We start from the raw sequence: 14,900 nt of genomic DNA, 5'->3' as shown, positions 1-14,900 counted from the left end.
TACAACCAGACCTCTGTAAATAAATCATCTACACTATGCAAACAATTAGCATAACCAAGAAAAGAAGGCAGAGGGGATGGAGGGGGTGGGGGAGGTGGGTGGGGGAGGGAAAAAGGGATAATTACCAATTACCTACAACTTGCAAAAATTACATTTTCAACAGTAAAGCAGTAAATGATAGTCCAATCAGAACCAAAGCTGTACTTGATCTGGCAAACCTAAAAAGAAGAAAAGTTTTGGCCCTCCCTCCCACTGTCCCCTCCACACCAATCTTCATCCATTGACCATGGTGGTGAATTTATGCTACTGCTATGTTAGAAGAAAGCAGTCCACAACGCTTTAAATCAATCAAGTCAATCTCCATGTACAAGATAATCAAAAGCAGATGGTATATTTCATGCTCTTGGCATGTTATAGCTCTCAATGACTTCAACACACCATTTATCATGAAAGGGCAAGAAAATCAAGTGCCACAAGCAGCTCTTTCCTATCGAGCAAGGGTAGCCGGGAGACTTACACTGATCAGCCCTGGCGTCGTTCAGATGGTATAAGATTGGCACTAATACGTCGAGCACGTCGCTACTCTTGAGCACGTAGAAGAGAAATTTCTTGTTGTGATCGCACATCTTCCAGAAGAGCACTAACAACTCTTGATGGAACGCTATCTTCTTAGTTGAACCTGGCAGGTAGGTCTGACGAAAGAAACAACCAAAGTCGTTGATTATTTACACTTTATTTACAGTGATCATTTACTGAACTGTTTCATTGAATAAGCAGTCAGTTATATATAACTGCTAGCTTTAATAAATCAACATATTCACCCAGTAGTTTCAATCTTCATCCTGAATTAGTGGCAGATTATTCTGGTACCATTGTCTTACCAGGATGAACTTCAACGAACTTTACTAGATCTTGTAAATGAAAGAGTAACCACCAACGCTGTAACTCAAAATATTCTCCCAACGTTTATACCTTACCAAATATGAGTGGCATGTTGTAAATCAAGATATTCTTCCATGCAATCTGTCTTACCTAAGTGAAGACTAAGTACCAATGCAGTAAATCGAAAGTAACAGCCAATGCTGTTGATCGACATATTCTCCCAATGCATCTATCTTTAACATGAATGAAATGGAATGTCGTAAATCAATATCTTCTCACATTACCTATATCTTTACCGGAACGAGGGAAGAACTAGGCATTAAATCAAACATATTTTTGAATACTTTCTTGCTCACCTGAATGAGTGGATTATTCAGAAGTCTAGTGATTCCTTTGAGAATGAAACGGAAGTCTTCTTCACGATGAATACGGGAGAGATAATTGACGAATAAATTATCAGTCAAGCCATGCTGAAGAGAAAATTCAGAATATCCACAAAATTAACAAAACAGTTTTGGAACTAATGAGCAATTTAGTGAAACAGTATGTGAAACTCATAAGGGTACTTGCAGACATTCATTCAGTGCTTTTTTAAGTCACCTCATTTGCCAATAGATAATAAAGTTTAAAGTCAAGTCAAAGACTCTATGTTCAGTCAGGGAGTGAGTGCTGTAACAAGTTATGAATCAAGTCACAATAAATGAAATGACTTATACCAGTTTGTCAAAATAGTAACTTGCATAAGACTCAAGTCAAGAAAACTAACCTGCCTCAACCCTTAAAGAAGCAACTTGTTAAAATGCTACCCACATTCATATGAGGTTCAGTAAATCTGCCTATCTATTAAAAATCTTGTGTAAAAGTATCTTCTTCAGAGGCTGAATGGCAAGTAACAGTAACAGGAGGGACAATAACACGCACAGAATACTGACAGGTAAATGAGCATGGTGGACACAAAGAGATAGATGTAAGGAGATTAGTAGACAAGGGTAGGAGAGAAGAAAGAAACCAACAGGGGAGAGAGGAGAGGAAGGAGATTAACTGTAGAGGGACAAAGAGAGGATTAAGGGAAGAGGCTAGGGAATAACCTACCCTTCTCTAAAATCTTGAATAACATTCATGAATTTTGAGAATATATATTTTTGAAAGTCGTTTATTTATTTCCTTGATGATGCGAAGTCAGACAAATTGCTCATGAGAAAGTGAGAAAGTTTGAAGCAAATCCTATGTTACTTCCCACGTACTGAGGATGGTAAAAGCAGAGCGGTAATTCACTTACTTCTCCAGAATCTTCAATTCCATCTATAGAGGTAGATGCATTAGGACTGGACTGTGTGTGGTCTAGGGTGACTACCAGTATCTGTGCTGCAACCTCCACTAATGGTTCTCTTGTGTCGTTGAACAACAGATGGTTGTAGGGCATACCGTACCCAACCGGGTCGTACGCACAGGCAATGTTGAGAAGAGATGTGAAAAGCGGCAGGGCGTGCCTGTAACCAATAGAGGCATATAGTTAATTAATCTAATACAAGACTGTAATTAGTTAATTAATATGTACGTCACTTCAAGTCAATCGATATAAAAAACATTTAATTATTTACCACCTGGTAAATAACAAGATTTGTTTGTAAAGATTACGAATGTGAACACATTTTGAAGACAGTGTAACATACTCAGAAATTGTGTAAAATGTTAATAAATATGCAACGTTTCATAACATCCCCTAACAAAACGACATCATTTTTGCCTTGCTTGATTTCAAATATGGACACAGTGTTAAATTCTTGACCTAAAGGAAGATCATTCTACTGCACAAATTAGTATAGAATATGTGTTGAACTGTTGTGACATTTCAAACTGTCACTGTGTGAAAATAAAATAAATCCATGAATATACTGACACGAACTAAGATAGAACAAAACAGCTTTTACTTTCTATACTTTAATGGGAATTATCAGCAAATGTACAATAAACCTGTCTTTATGTTAGTAGAAAAAACTTGTACAGCGTGAGAAATGCTCAGCCACCTCTCAATAACTAAAAAGGCACTTCAATGGACGATCGATTGAGTGAATACAACTACAAGCAGTGACTCTCATTACTGTGGTAAACCATTAGTACAAAATCATTGCATAATATGAAACCAAAATGACATATTAACATATGTGTTCATAAATGTATAAGTCATGACAGACCCCAAGAAAGGGAGGATTTTTCTTGAGGTTTTACCTGTTATCAGAGGAACATAGATAGGTAATCCACTGATTAGGAATGGAATGAGCATCACCTAAGAAACAAAAACAAAATTAAATGATAAGGTTACAAACTCCTCATTGGATCAAAGGGGTTTAAGGTTGGCTTAAAGGTGGCATACTCCATATTGAGTCTATCTACCCGAACGCCAAAAAAGCAACAGAACTTCCTTTTCGATACGTTATCAAACAGGATCTGGCTTTTCGTAGCTTGCATTTCAGAGTACACAAATGGAAATACATGTGGTGCAAAAAAATGGGTCAATTGAGGCAATTTTAGACCCTCTTTAGGTCTTTCAAGAGCAGTGTACAATTTTTTGCAACTGCGTAAAGAGATTAGTTTAGGAAACATGGGAAAACCTTCATGGTCATGATACGAAAAATTCATGGCGCCATGAATGGCCAACATTTCAGCTATCCAGTGATGGTTTGGGCTTAGCTAGCTAGAATATCTACAAGTACTTAGAGAGCACATTACTCTGAGGATTTAATGTGTTAGTCAATGAGGCAGTTATATAGAGTATGCTACCTTAAAATGCTTGGTAAAATTTGATCATGTGTGACCGTTTATACAATTCCTAATGTTTCTAACAACATAATTGGTGACTTTTGCAATGAAGTAATCTTCCAGAAAATGATATCAAGATTACTGCTTGTATATATTTCAGATGACTAAATTTGTAAGGATGCTACTCTTCCACAATCTACACAAGTCAGCATCATACCTAATACACGAACTGTCCCCTATCATATGATTTATCTGCTATCACAACATGCTGTAACTTACTGACTGGTGGAAGGTACATGGTCTCTGAGAAGCATGTGAGAAGCAATTTGAGCAACTCGGTCCTGTTTTGGTCAAGTTGGGCATTGTGAGGGGGCGATATTGCAAATCCAACACCTGCTTCCCAAATATACTCGCAGCTGTCAATACTCTGGGGGTCGTCAGGCTTCTCCTAAAGTTCAAATGAAAACAGATATTTTGCTATATTTATATCGAAACTGTAAAACAAATTTTATCTCATGAAGCTTCAATAAAAACCAAAAAATTATGAGAGCAAATGGAAGCTTGCTCCATTAATTTTTTTAATTTTAATTCTGTTCAAATTAAAGATCATCAGCAACCTTTTTTAATTTATCACAAAAATATGTTTGTTATCACAAACAACATCAGTTGGAACCTACTGACTTCTGTTACTGTACCATATGGTTTATACTGTAGGCCTTAAACGGTCTGTCATTTCCAATATGAGTTATTGTTGATAACTGAAACTAGGAATCTTGCTTCGATTCAGCCTAACACTTACTATATACGCTAAGAAGCATACACAACAAAGGCGGAATAGGAATATATTTTATATTCCGGTCTAACAGGAATTTTGGAAAGTGATATGTCAAATTGCATGGTACCAGTATATATGTGAAATTTTGTAGGGCTGTTAAATGTGAGTTAATTTTAATTCCATACTTTCCTCTAGGGTGAAAACTGTGTCGTAAAACAAAACGCTGACAATTTTGATGGTTTCATTAGATAAAAATTACTAAAAACGGCAGTGTCCTTGGAATGCTATGAATCTAACAACGAAAACTGGCTACAAGTCACGTTTTCGCTGGTAATTGTTCCTGGTATCCCCTAACAAAATGATACACAAACTAGGCCAAACTACTATACACAAACAAAAGATACACAGACATTTTTGGGACACAATCTCTGAATATCATTTTTGTTCTCAGCTTCATACAATACATAAAAGTTCAATAAACCTCAAACTTGATTTTGGAAAATATAACCAATCAACATATTCCCTGGGGCTACAAATTTGAGGGAAAATGTTGCCCAATGCGGCTCAGTTTAAAGATTTATGTTAAAAAAATACTGACCGCTGCGTGTTGTTTCTTAGACGCAACCACTGAAAAGTCCGGACAAAAGAGCAAGTCGGCCAGGGCATTCAGAAGTGATTGAGCCAACGGCAAAGACTCTTCTTCAGGCTGCGAGAAAAACAGATGAAGGAAAAAAGACTTGCAGTCATCTAAGAACAGATATTCTCTGAGATTTTAAGCTATTTGCACAATTAAATTGATAAAGAAAATGGGTGAAAAGGGAGATTTGATAATAATAACAATGCAAGAGTAGCAGACAGAACAATGATATGAACACTTTATTAACATTGAAATATTATGAAAGTTAAAGACTGCTGTGTTTGTACTTCACCTTTTTTGCAATTTTGCAATCGTATAGATTGTATACATCGCCTGTATGGAAATGACGATACTGAATACAGTAGTCGCTAATTCAACTACTGTATCTGATGACCTCAGACTGCAATCACTACTCCGAGTTTAATCAGTAGGCTGTCAACACTAAACTGAGTCTGTAATCACTAATAAGGACTGTTACTAAGCTGTCTACGTATATTGTCTAAACTGAATCTGTAATCACCAACAATGTAATCATTAAAATGAACATTCTATTATAATCACTAAACTGAGTCTGTAATCACTAAGCAGGACTGTAATCTTTTAATAACTGAACTGTCTACATTGTCTGAATCTGTAAAGTAACCAACAACATAAATCATGACATGATTGAACATTCTAAAATCACTAAACTGAGTAGGTTATCACTAAGCAGGACTGTTATCGTTCAATGAATGAGCTGTTTACAGTACTGTACATATTTACACACCTGTCATTGAAATGATTTACTGTCATGTGATGACCTCAGTCTTGATGAAACATACATATGTATGCATGCAAGCTTGATATCACAATTTGTCCACACATTTAGTCATTTTGTTGACAAAAAGGCACATATCCAGTGTGTGTGTTCTGCATTACATAAACAAGACATATATCCAGTGAGCTTGTTCTGAATGCTATCATTATATAACAAGACATTTATCCAGTGAGCTTGTTCTGAATGCTATCATTATATAACAAGACATATCCAGTGAGCTTGTTCTGAATGCTATCATTATACAACAAGACATTTATCCAGTGAGCTTGTTCTGAATGCTATCATTACACAACGAGACATTTATCCAGTGAGCTTGTTCTGAATGCTATCATTATATAACAAGACATATATCCAGTGAGCTTGTTCTGAATGCTACCATTACATAACAAAGGCAGTCAGATGGAGTTCCTGATCAGTTCAATGTTTTTGAAACTCAACAAACTTCTGACTCAGTCAAGTCTCAAATTTGTCAAGGTAGTAACTGCTCTTTTTAAAAAAAATTATTTATTATTACTATTATTGTGATTATTATTATTTTTGGGGGAGTTTAATTAGAACTAATTTATTTTCAATATTTGAATTTCTCTTACTTGATATGTATATAGTATACACATTCAGAGCGGCAGAAAAAAAGTATTCAAGTACTCAGGGTGACATTTTATGCTACACAATCGGCAGATGGTCAGTTAGAACAAGCTAAACACACACACTGTACCACACAGCTTATAATACCAATGACAATACACCTCATTCAATAGAATTACAATACAAACAAAGACAGCAACGTTCATGCATTAACATGAGGCCAGCTTAAAAATTAAAGCAACTATGCACATTTGTTTCACCTATTACAGTCTCATTGGTCCAAGCTTGTACCATCTGTTGGACACAGTAAACCACCGCGTTAATTTTTCTTCATGTTTCATACATTGCAAAGTCTGTAATACTCTACTACACATTCCTGTACCCTGAAGGCATTACACACACCTGAGTCCTGATCATTGCACTGTTGGGTACAGTACCTGCTAACAATATTTTCTCTCTGAATTTCAAGCCCCTCAAAAATTTAATGCCCCTATCTTTATGCTAAAACAAGACCAAACTTTTGGTCATTTTTCCATTGAGTAGCTTTAAGTCAGCAATTATTTAGTACGGGTGGAACTTAGTTAACCAGGTGTTCCTCAACACACAACAAAACAGCTGGTGTGAAATTTACTATTATTGATTTGTCTACGAACATGTGGAATTTCCGATTCTGTGTTGTAGTGCAAGACTGAATTTCAAACGTGATATTTGTGAGTAATGAAAATTTACTATTAAATCATCTTGAATATACTTTGTGTGAATAATTAGTAAAGTAACAATCTTTACTGACTACTCCCACTCCTCATCTCCCCCCCCCCCTCAATGGGTAGTAGATTACAGAGGGCAGTAGATTAGACTTGGTCAGTCTACTGCTTAAAGATTTGTCCAGATTTACAGTAGGTGGACAGAGTAGCACTGTATGTCAATGTTGCGAGGATGATACTGACTCAACAAAATAAGAAGTTCAAAATTTTGGGAAATCAAGGAGTTCTAGATGATGAGAAGATGGCCATAAATCAATTTCTGCTTACCAATATGAGAGTTAGATACACACCTCAACTGTGATAATTCTAACAAACTGAACATTAAGGCAGCTTAAAACTTAAAAGTGCCATCAGGGGAAGAATATCTATTCTAACCATAAGAAGTTGACATTTCCTGGAAAATTGTGTTTCTATGACAATTAAGATGTAATAAGTTGTCATTTTGATGGAGGTTGTTTGTCAGAAAAGTCTGAAATTGCAAACTTGGAAAGTAGTGAACATTTTAACACTTTGCAGAAATTTGTTGAAATGATGAGATGTGGTTCTTTCAACATCTTTCAGAAAACTGTCAAAATTTACACTTTGGAAAGAAGTGAACAATTTAAAGTAGGTAACATTTTGCAGAAATTTTCCTGAAATGACTTGATATGATAAGCTGTCATTAAATCATTTTTCAGACAATTGTGAATTGTTGCGTTAATACAACTAAAACAAAGCAAAATTAAGTCTGTTGTTTTTATCTTTTTTATCTTAACAGTTTTCTGAAAAATATCACTTGATTAACCGAGCATAAAGATATTCTTTATCTTGATGAAACTTTTTAAGCTGCCGTAGAAAATGTTCAAATCATGCTTCAGTTTAAAAGTGTCCCCTGCTGACTTAAAATTTGTAAACAACTCCCACCAAGCTTACTAAATATCACATTACTATGGAGAAGTGGTTTATACAGTGCAGTATATGGTGTAGCATGAAGCTAGTTTAAAAAGCTAATAGTGCACTTCAAATCATTCTATTAACTTACTAACTGGTCTGTGGTATGAATTGTTATGAAATTTAAGAGTGCACACTGCACAAAAATAATAAAGTGCAAATAAATAAATAAAGTGCAAAATTAAAAAATAAAGTATTCAGTTTAATAATAGAGCAAAGCTAGTGCATTAGTTAGTATGAAAATGAAAATATGATTTTGACTAAAAATCTGTCTAGGAATAATAGTTTTAAATTATAAAACAAAATTATTAGAAATGACACATCCCTGGTCTAATCTTCATCTGATAGCTAGTCTATGAAGTTTGCAAAGACCATCTGTGTAATATTTTCTGAGGTTTCTTAACTTCAAATTCTTTACAAGTTTCTGAATAAATGTAACAAAGTTCTCATAAAGCACTGAGAGCATAGTTTCGTATTTAAGTTGTAACATAAATTTATGTGACTGACTAGTATAAATGGCATTATTTCATAATTCTAATCCATACCATTCTATTTATTTCATAAAGGAATCTTATGTTCAAAGTCTTACAAACTATAATTGTGTAAAAATAAGTTGGCCTGACGTTCGATCCTAGCAGGATCTGCTTCAGAGGCTAAGTGACAAGTGTCATTTAGCCTCTGAAGAAGATCCTTCTAGGATCGAACGTCAGGCCAACTTACTTCTACACATTCTCTTACACAGGCTCTTTAGTGGATAAGCAGTTTGCTAACAATTTTAGTTTATTTTGTTTTTAAACTATTATTGTGTATACTTGCTGTTGTACCAAGTCCTGTCACTATGGTAACATCAGCTATGCTCTATGTTCTCGCCCCCCCCCCTAAAACATTACATTTTCAAATCTGTTGCTTTTTTGAGTCCAACATTCTACAAACCACTGCAAGGTTTGCTAACCGTTATCAAGTTTGTGTACATATATTCAACTTGTATTCCTTAATCTCATGTGTGCTTCATAAGTACAACTACTGTACAATACTGTACAGGTAGTACAAACATACAAATGCTACCCATCTTGTTAAAGGTCAATTCCTTGTTACAGTTTACACAGCAAATAAATACTTGACCATCACACAAATTTAATATTCAAAACTAGAATGGAACCTTCGTTAAAAAAAAAAATTAAAAAGCATGTGATAAAACACTGCAGTTCACAGATGTGCAAAATTGTTATCAATTAAATTAACAATATTGTCATATTTATTCAAATTGTTTCACTACCTCTGGATACGGTTGAATGTGTGGCAACCACACTGATATCTTGCAGTATTGAAAAAGGAGAAAAAAATAACAGAATTACAAACCATGCAGTACATACATAGAGCAGGCGTAAACAGTAAAATGCCAACGAGTACTGAACATAACACAACAAAAGGATAAATGTTCAAATTTCAGTTTATACAGTATAAATGTACGCAGCATTACATTGATCTGGTCTGCAACAGAATACACAAACAGGAAACTCTTGACTAAAAACTGTAAAAGAAAATGACCATATAAAAGTCAAAGTGCTAAATTGTTTTGTATGTTACATTTGCAACAACAAAAGAGACCAGTGATATATGCAAGTGGTAGAACTTTCAATGACAATGTAAACGGTCACTCAAGAGATTCCTTCATTTCCTTACAATTATATTAGATCATTAAGTTTAAAATAAGATCCATCATTTTCAATTTTTTTTTTTAAACCTCATTTCAAGTGATCTGTGATTTCAAGCGATCTGCAACATTTTGATGCTCATTACTGACTACAATAAACACAAAATTCAACCAAACTCTTTACTTTTGGATTACCTTTTCAGAATATGAAGGCAACATATACAATATATGCATACCATATATACAATTAAATACATATGATATGTGTAAATACGTAAGTACACCATCGCTCAAATTTTCTCATTTTTCTTTTCAGAGCTCTTCATGATGTATACATGAACTGAATATTTGTTGTAAGCTACTGTACACTGCAGTCCTACACAATGTAAGAAATGATAGCACAGTATGTTAACTGTATACTACGTACATCCAAATGGTCATGTTGGGTGACATATGAAGTATTCAAAGTTTGATTCACAGCAAACAAAGACCTAAATACCAGCTTCACTATCTTCCCACTTCCTAACAGTAAAAAGGAGCTTACATTGGATCAAGCAGAACCCTATACTTGAAAACATTTTATAACAAATTAGAAGGAAAAAAAAAGTCCATGAAAGATGATAAATCAATTGGTCAATTCAACTTAAATGGAAATTGTAATTTAAATATAAAAAAGTACAACTTGAAAATTCATAATCTGAAGCAGACATGAAGGATGAGCAACGAAAACCAAATAATGAGAACTGCAGCAAGGAGCAAACAGCACAAGGCCATATAAACACACACACTGTATTAATGGTGAGTGGGAGGGAGCACGGTACAAAATTGAGATGCAACACTACTAAAGTTCTGTACATATGCTGAACTGCATACCTCACCCTAATTAAGTAAATTTGTAGTGCTGTGAGTAAACAATTCTCAGTATGCAACGATAATGTCACTGTGTAGGACGTACACTTACAAACACTTCTAGTATGGACTGATTATAGTGTAGTAATGAATCAACGGTAAACAGGACGAGTGTTTCAAACAACAATTGCTGGAGAAAATAAACTAACAGTACTTGTAGGCTGAACCTAACCTGTACATGAGACTTCACATGTTGTCTTATAGTATTACTTTATGAATTCATATGAATGATGATAGCAACTTCACGAAAAATTTTCAAGTTGGTATAGCTGTTTTGAAATAATTCGGATAAAGATGAACATTGACTGGATTAAATGCGGTGAAGGGGAAAAGAGGAGAAGGGGTAGGTGGAGGGAAGGTTAAAACAAATTGCAAATAAACACCAGTTTTGAAACGACTATATCAAGTGAGCCTACAGACTGTGAGAATAATATCGCCATCCAAGTGCCATCAGTAAATTGTGAGATTACTTCCAAGAGGGCTGAAGGTAAAAAGAAATGTAGGAAGTGTGGGGGAGGGGGAGGGGGTGAGGGTGCTTCGATGAAAGTGAATTTAGGCACACTGTATATTATATGATAGAAAATCCATCCCTTCATATGTGGAGATATTAACAGTGCTGTAAGTGCATCTAATCTTGTCAGGTTAACTTAAATTACAAATGGGATAATTTAAGACAGCAGTTTCTGATGAAATTTTCCTTCTTTCATTGTTCCTAGTTTATGAAAACTGTGCAAAGTTGTGATAGACAGTTCCAACGACGTAAATGAATCAAGATAGGTGCAATCTTTAGCTGCAAATCAAAATACATGCAATCAAACTAACCAACTTATTGCTTAAAGTCTCAGTATGTGTTTGCCAAATTTAAACTTTGACCTTTTCCAGCTTACTGCACTAAAAGTTCAATGAAAATGTCACCATTTTATGCAATTTTCATATCAATATTCATTATTTTTATTGAATAATTTGTTGTTAAAAATGTTAGGCTGCATAAATTTCGCCAGATTTATTGACAAGTCATTAGACTCGACAAACTTCAATCAAAATTTGCAAGTCCATCCCAACAGATGATGCGCTATTCAAATGTTTCATTTTTGTTTACGACAGTTAGGCCTAGGCTTACTTTTACTTTCGTGGCTTGCATGTCTTTGGTCCCTGCTCTTGTATCTTTCTCTCGTTCTTACCAATGTAGCTTGCAAAATTGTGTCACTTTCTTCCATTGCAACAAATAAACATGTGTTTTCAGATGTTTCCCTAGTGGAATTGTAAAAAGTGGAGTACAGTATACAAGTATAGGACTGCGTTAAAATCTTGGTCGGGACGCATGTCTAGACTATTTTGTTAACATTTGTGTAAGGAACATGCTGATATGGGCAGCTGCAATGATTTTATGGTAAATCTTTCGCGCCATAAGCGCAACAGAAAATAAATTTCTTTCTTTCGATTGGGACAGCTTTTCTCCATTAAACTCACCTGGTCAGAATGCATTTAGAATAAGAAACATTGAATCTACTTCGGAAGTTTGTTTTCCGAAATTCATCAGCAAACACGTATTGAGACTTTAACTAACGATTGGCAAACAAACGAAGTTGCTCTGCAAAGTATCAAAGGTGCAGAAAAGTGATCACGGTATATTTTAGAAATACCTTGGGTTTTAATATTTCTTTTTTTTTCTCTGGCCAGATTTAAAAAGCCCATCAGGAAATTAAAGCTTAAAAAAAACAGTGTTGGCACTTAACGACTCAGCAGAATGACTGAGTTTGAGCATGTACATACAGTAGCAAAAACATCGGATGCAAATGAAAATCAAATTAAGCGAAATTTCACCTGCAAAACGAGTAAGGGAGATGTTACCTTACAATGTACAGTAATTCTATAAAATTTACCACTTCTGCAACAAAATGAAGAGGACTTGAAACAAAGCTGGTCAAAGGTTAAAGCACGGCAAAGAGGAGCATCAGCAGGAATAGCGACAATATTTGAATATGTACATTTAAGTACGGAGTTATTAAACTTACAAATTCATCGAGAGATTCCAAATTGGCCTGTTTGTGAGGTAAAGGATGAAATAGGTTTGGAAAATAGAGAGACAGAAAAAAAGACATGATGATGTACACAGAAAGAAGAGACTAAAAAGTTTGGATGAAAATGCAAATTTTTGGATGGATTATTCAAAATCAGTTTCATGGTGATCTTCAGAGGGTGAACTTCTTGCAGAGTTAAGTTGATCGCATAAATTTGTAGAGAATGAACGGAAGGTTTTCTTTGATTAGCATGCAAGAAGAAATGAACCTCACATGGAGAGAAATACACAAAATTGTTTTTCTTTCATCCAAGTTTTAATACTTCATCTCCTGGAGAGAAGAGAGTTATTTGTATTTACTATTCATTTATTATTTAAGTTTACACACAATATACAGTAGCTATCATAGTGTAAGTTTTTTTTCAACTACAGTAACTGCAGAGTAGCTAACTTTTATGTTTTCAGACGTTCAGAATGTTAAAATTTCATCATAACAGCACCGACAACAAAAAATTCTTGCTATAGTTTGTGCTGGGCTGTAACTTTGTGTTGTCCTGTCCAAGCTATCTAATATGCACACAATAGAATGGTGCTGAGCCTAAAACTAATTGGTAATTCAAAAACAATAACACTGTGAGTTTTTCAATGTTTTGTCTCATCAAAACTCATATAATTTTATATTGTCATTTGAGAAACTCTGAGGTTTACACTCTTCTCCATGGAACAGTTCCAACTTTGGAACGACTTGATTTAATTATCCTTCGCAATTTTAAATTGCTTAATCTTGCCATGAATGGAGAAATATACGTTAACGACAAATAGCCGCACAATATAAATGCAAAATACCAGCTGTACAAAGATTATCTTACCGTTTGTCCCGGAAGGGTCGACCAGAAGAATCCTCTCCAGTCAGCGTCTTCAAATATGTACGGAAGGACCCGGGTCAAGAGACGAACCGAGTTGAGCACTATTTGCTGTTCCTTCGGAGCAGTACATCCTGTTTCTGCAGCAGATACCAACTTTTCCACAGCCTGTGAGGAAAGTTACGAAAATATACTGAATATATATATTGCATTATGCATACTTCATATCGGATGGTGTTAAAATTCATGTAAAGACTACACAGAACTCTATAAAGCATTTCATGACTAATTCCAGATCAGGCAGGTCTGTTCAACCACACATAATGAGCAACTGAGCTGAACTTAATATTGTTCTAGTCTTTTACCTTGGAACTCAAACTTGATGCATAACAGACTTCAAGCAAATGTCTGTTTGGATTCATGAATTCCAAAAATCCCAATATCACTACTCACTCCTACAGACTCTATATGTCAGCAATTCTCAAGGCTCAAGTGGTGAATAACAATGATGAAACATTGCTGAAATATGAAAGGAAGGTTAGGTTCCAAAGAGGAGGTTCTTAAAGCTGCTTTTTTGCGTTTTGTCGCAGTTTTCCCACCCTTTTGACATGTCCATAAAGTTTTTTTACATGTATTCATCAAAAACAGCAAACTAAGGTATTAGCCAAGTTTTTTACCCTGCCAAGGGCATTAATTGGCGAGTAACTAAGGACTTCGGCAGATAATGTGTAGAGTGTCTTCCGACAAATTCCTCACTTAAAATTAATCGCATACAGTGCTCCATTACACTAGTTTGAATTCAACTAATCAGTAAATAGCTGACATGTTTATTTATCAGCAGTTGCTTAAAATAGATTCATTCACAGCAATCCAAACAAGTTGCGTCGGTATCACAGCCATACAGAATGTGTAGAAATAAAGCATGGTGTTGTAGTACATATTGGTGTACTGGGTTGCTTACGACGCTGGCAAAGTGAAAATTATTTACCTCATTATTCAATGACATTCATAGAATTTAAATTTTCATATTGCGATCCATTGAAAAACACAACGTTCAAAGTTGTAAATTTTTAACATTTTATTCCACCATTTGAAGTTAAAATTAAATAGATAAGCTAGTTATGTATGTCGTTATAGCATCGTGGGGTCTATGAGGCTGAGAAAACCACAGAAAAGGAAGCAAAAAGCTGCTTTACATGTGAAAAGAAATGTGAGGTTGGTTCTAAACATGTATTTAATATTGCTGTGCTCATAGTGACATGTACTATACTGCTTTAGATGTTTGCATACATGTTGAAATAACC

The 14,900-nt window shown here is 35.0% G+C and overlaps 1 protein-coding gene across 6 annotated transcripts in view; it reads right to left on the bottom strand.

Moving 5' to 3' along the window:
* LOC139960296 (protein HID1-like) overlaps positions 1-14,900 on the bottom strand; it is a 33,970-nt gene that overhangs the window by 17,578 nt on the left and 1,492 nt on the right. For 4 of the 6 annotated variants that reach the window (XM_071958562.1, XM_071958563.1, XM_071958566.1 and 1 more), the window contains exons 3-10: positions 13,603-13,764; positions 12,729-12,755; positions 5,016-5,123; positions 3,922-4,090; positions 3,112-3,169; positions 2,162-2,372; positions 1,239-1,352; positions 518-692 (exon numbers count right to left, since the gene is read on the bottom strand). In XM_071958562.1, the coding sequence (XP_071814663.1) occupies positions 518-692; positions 1,239-1,352; positions 2,162-2,372; positions 3,112-3,169; positions 3,922-4,090; positions 5,016-5,123; positions 12,729-12,755; positions 13,603-13,764 (1,024 nt within the window). The remainder of the gene's footprint in view (positions 1-517; positions 693-1,238; positions 1,353-2,161; positions 2,373-3,111; positions 3,170-3,921; positions 4,091-5,015; positions 5,124-12,728; positions 12,756-13,602; positions 13,765-14,900) is intronic. The other 2 variants (XM_071958564.1, XM_071958568.1) reach the window with 1 other exon arrangement.

This window comes from Apostichopus japonicus, chromosome 19 (genome assembly GCF_037975245.1).
Source record: "Apostichopus japonicus isolate 1M-3 chromosome 19, ASM3797524v1, whole genome shotgun sequence".
NCBI classification, from domain to species: Eukaryota; Metazoa; Echinodermata; class Holothuroidea; order Aspidochirotida; family Stichopodidae; genus Apostichopus; species Apostichopus japonicus.
Note: the sequence above shows the minus strand (reverse complement) of the source record. Positions and strands in the feature narration are given on the sequence as shown.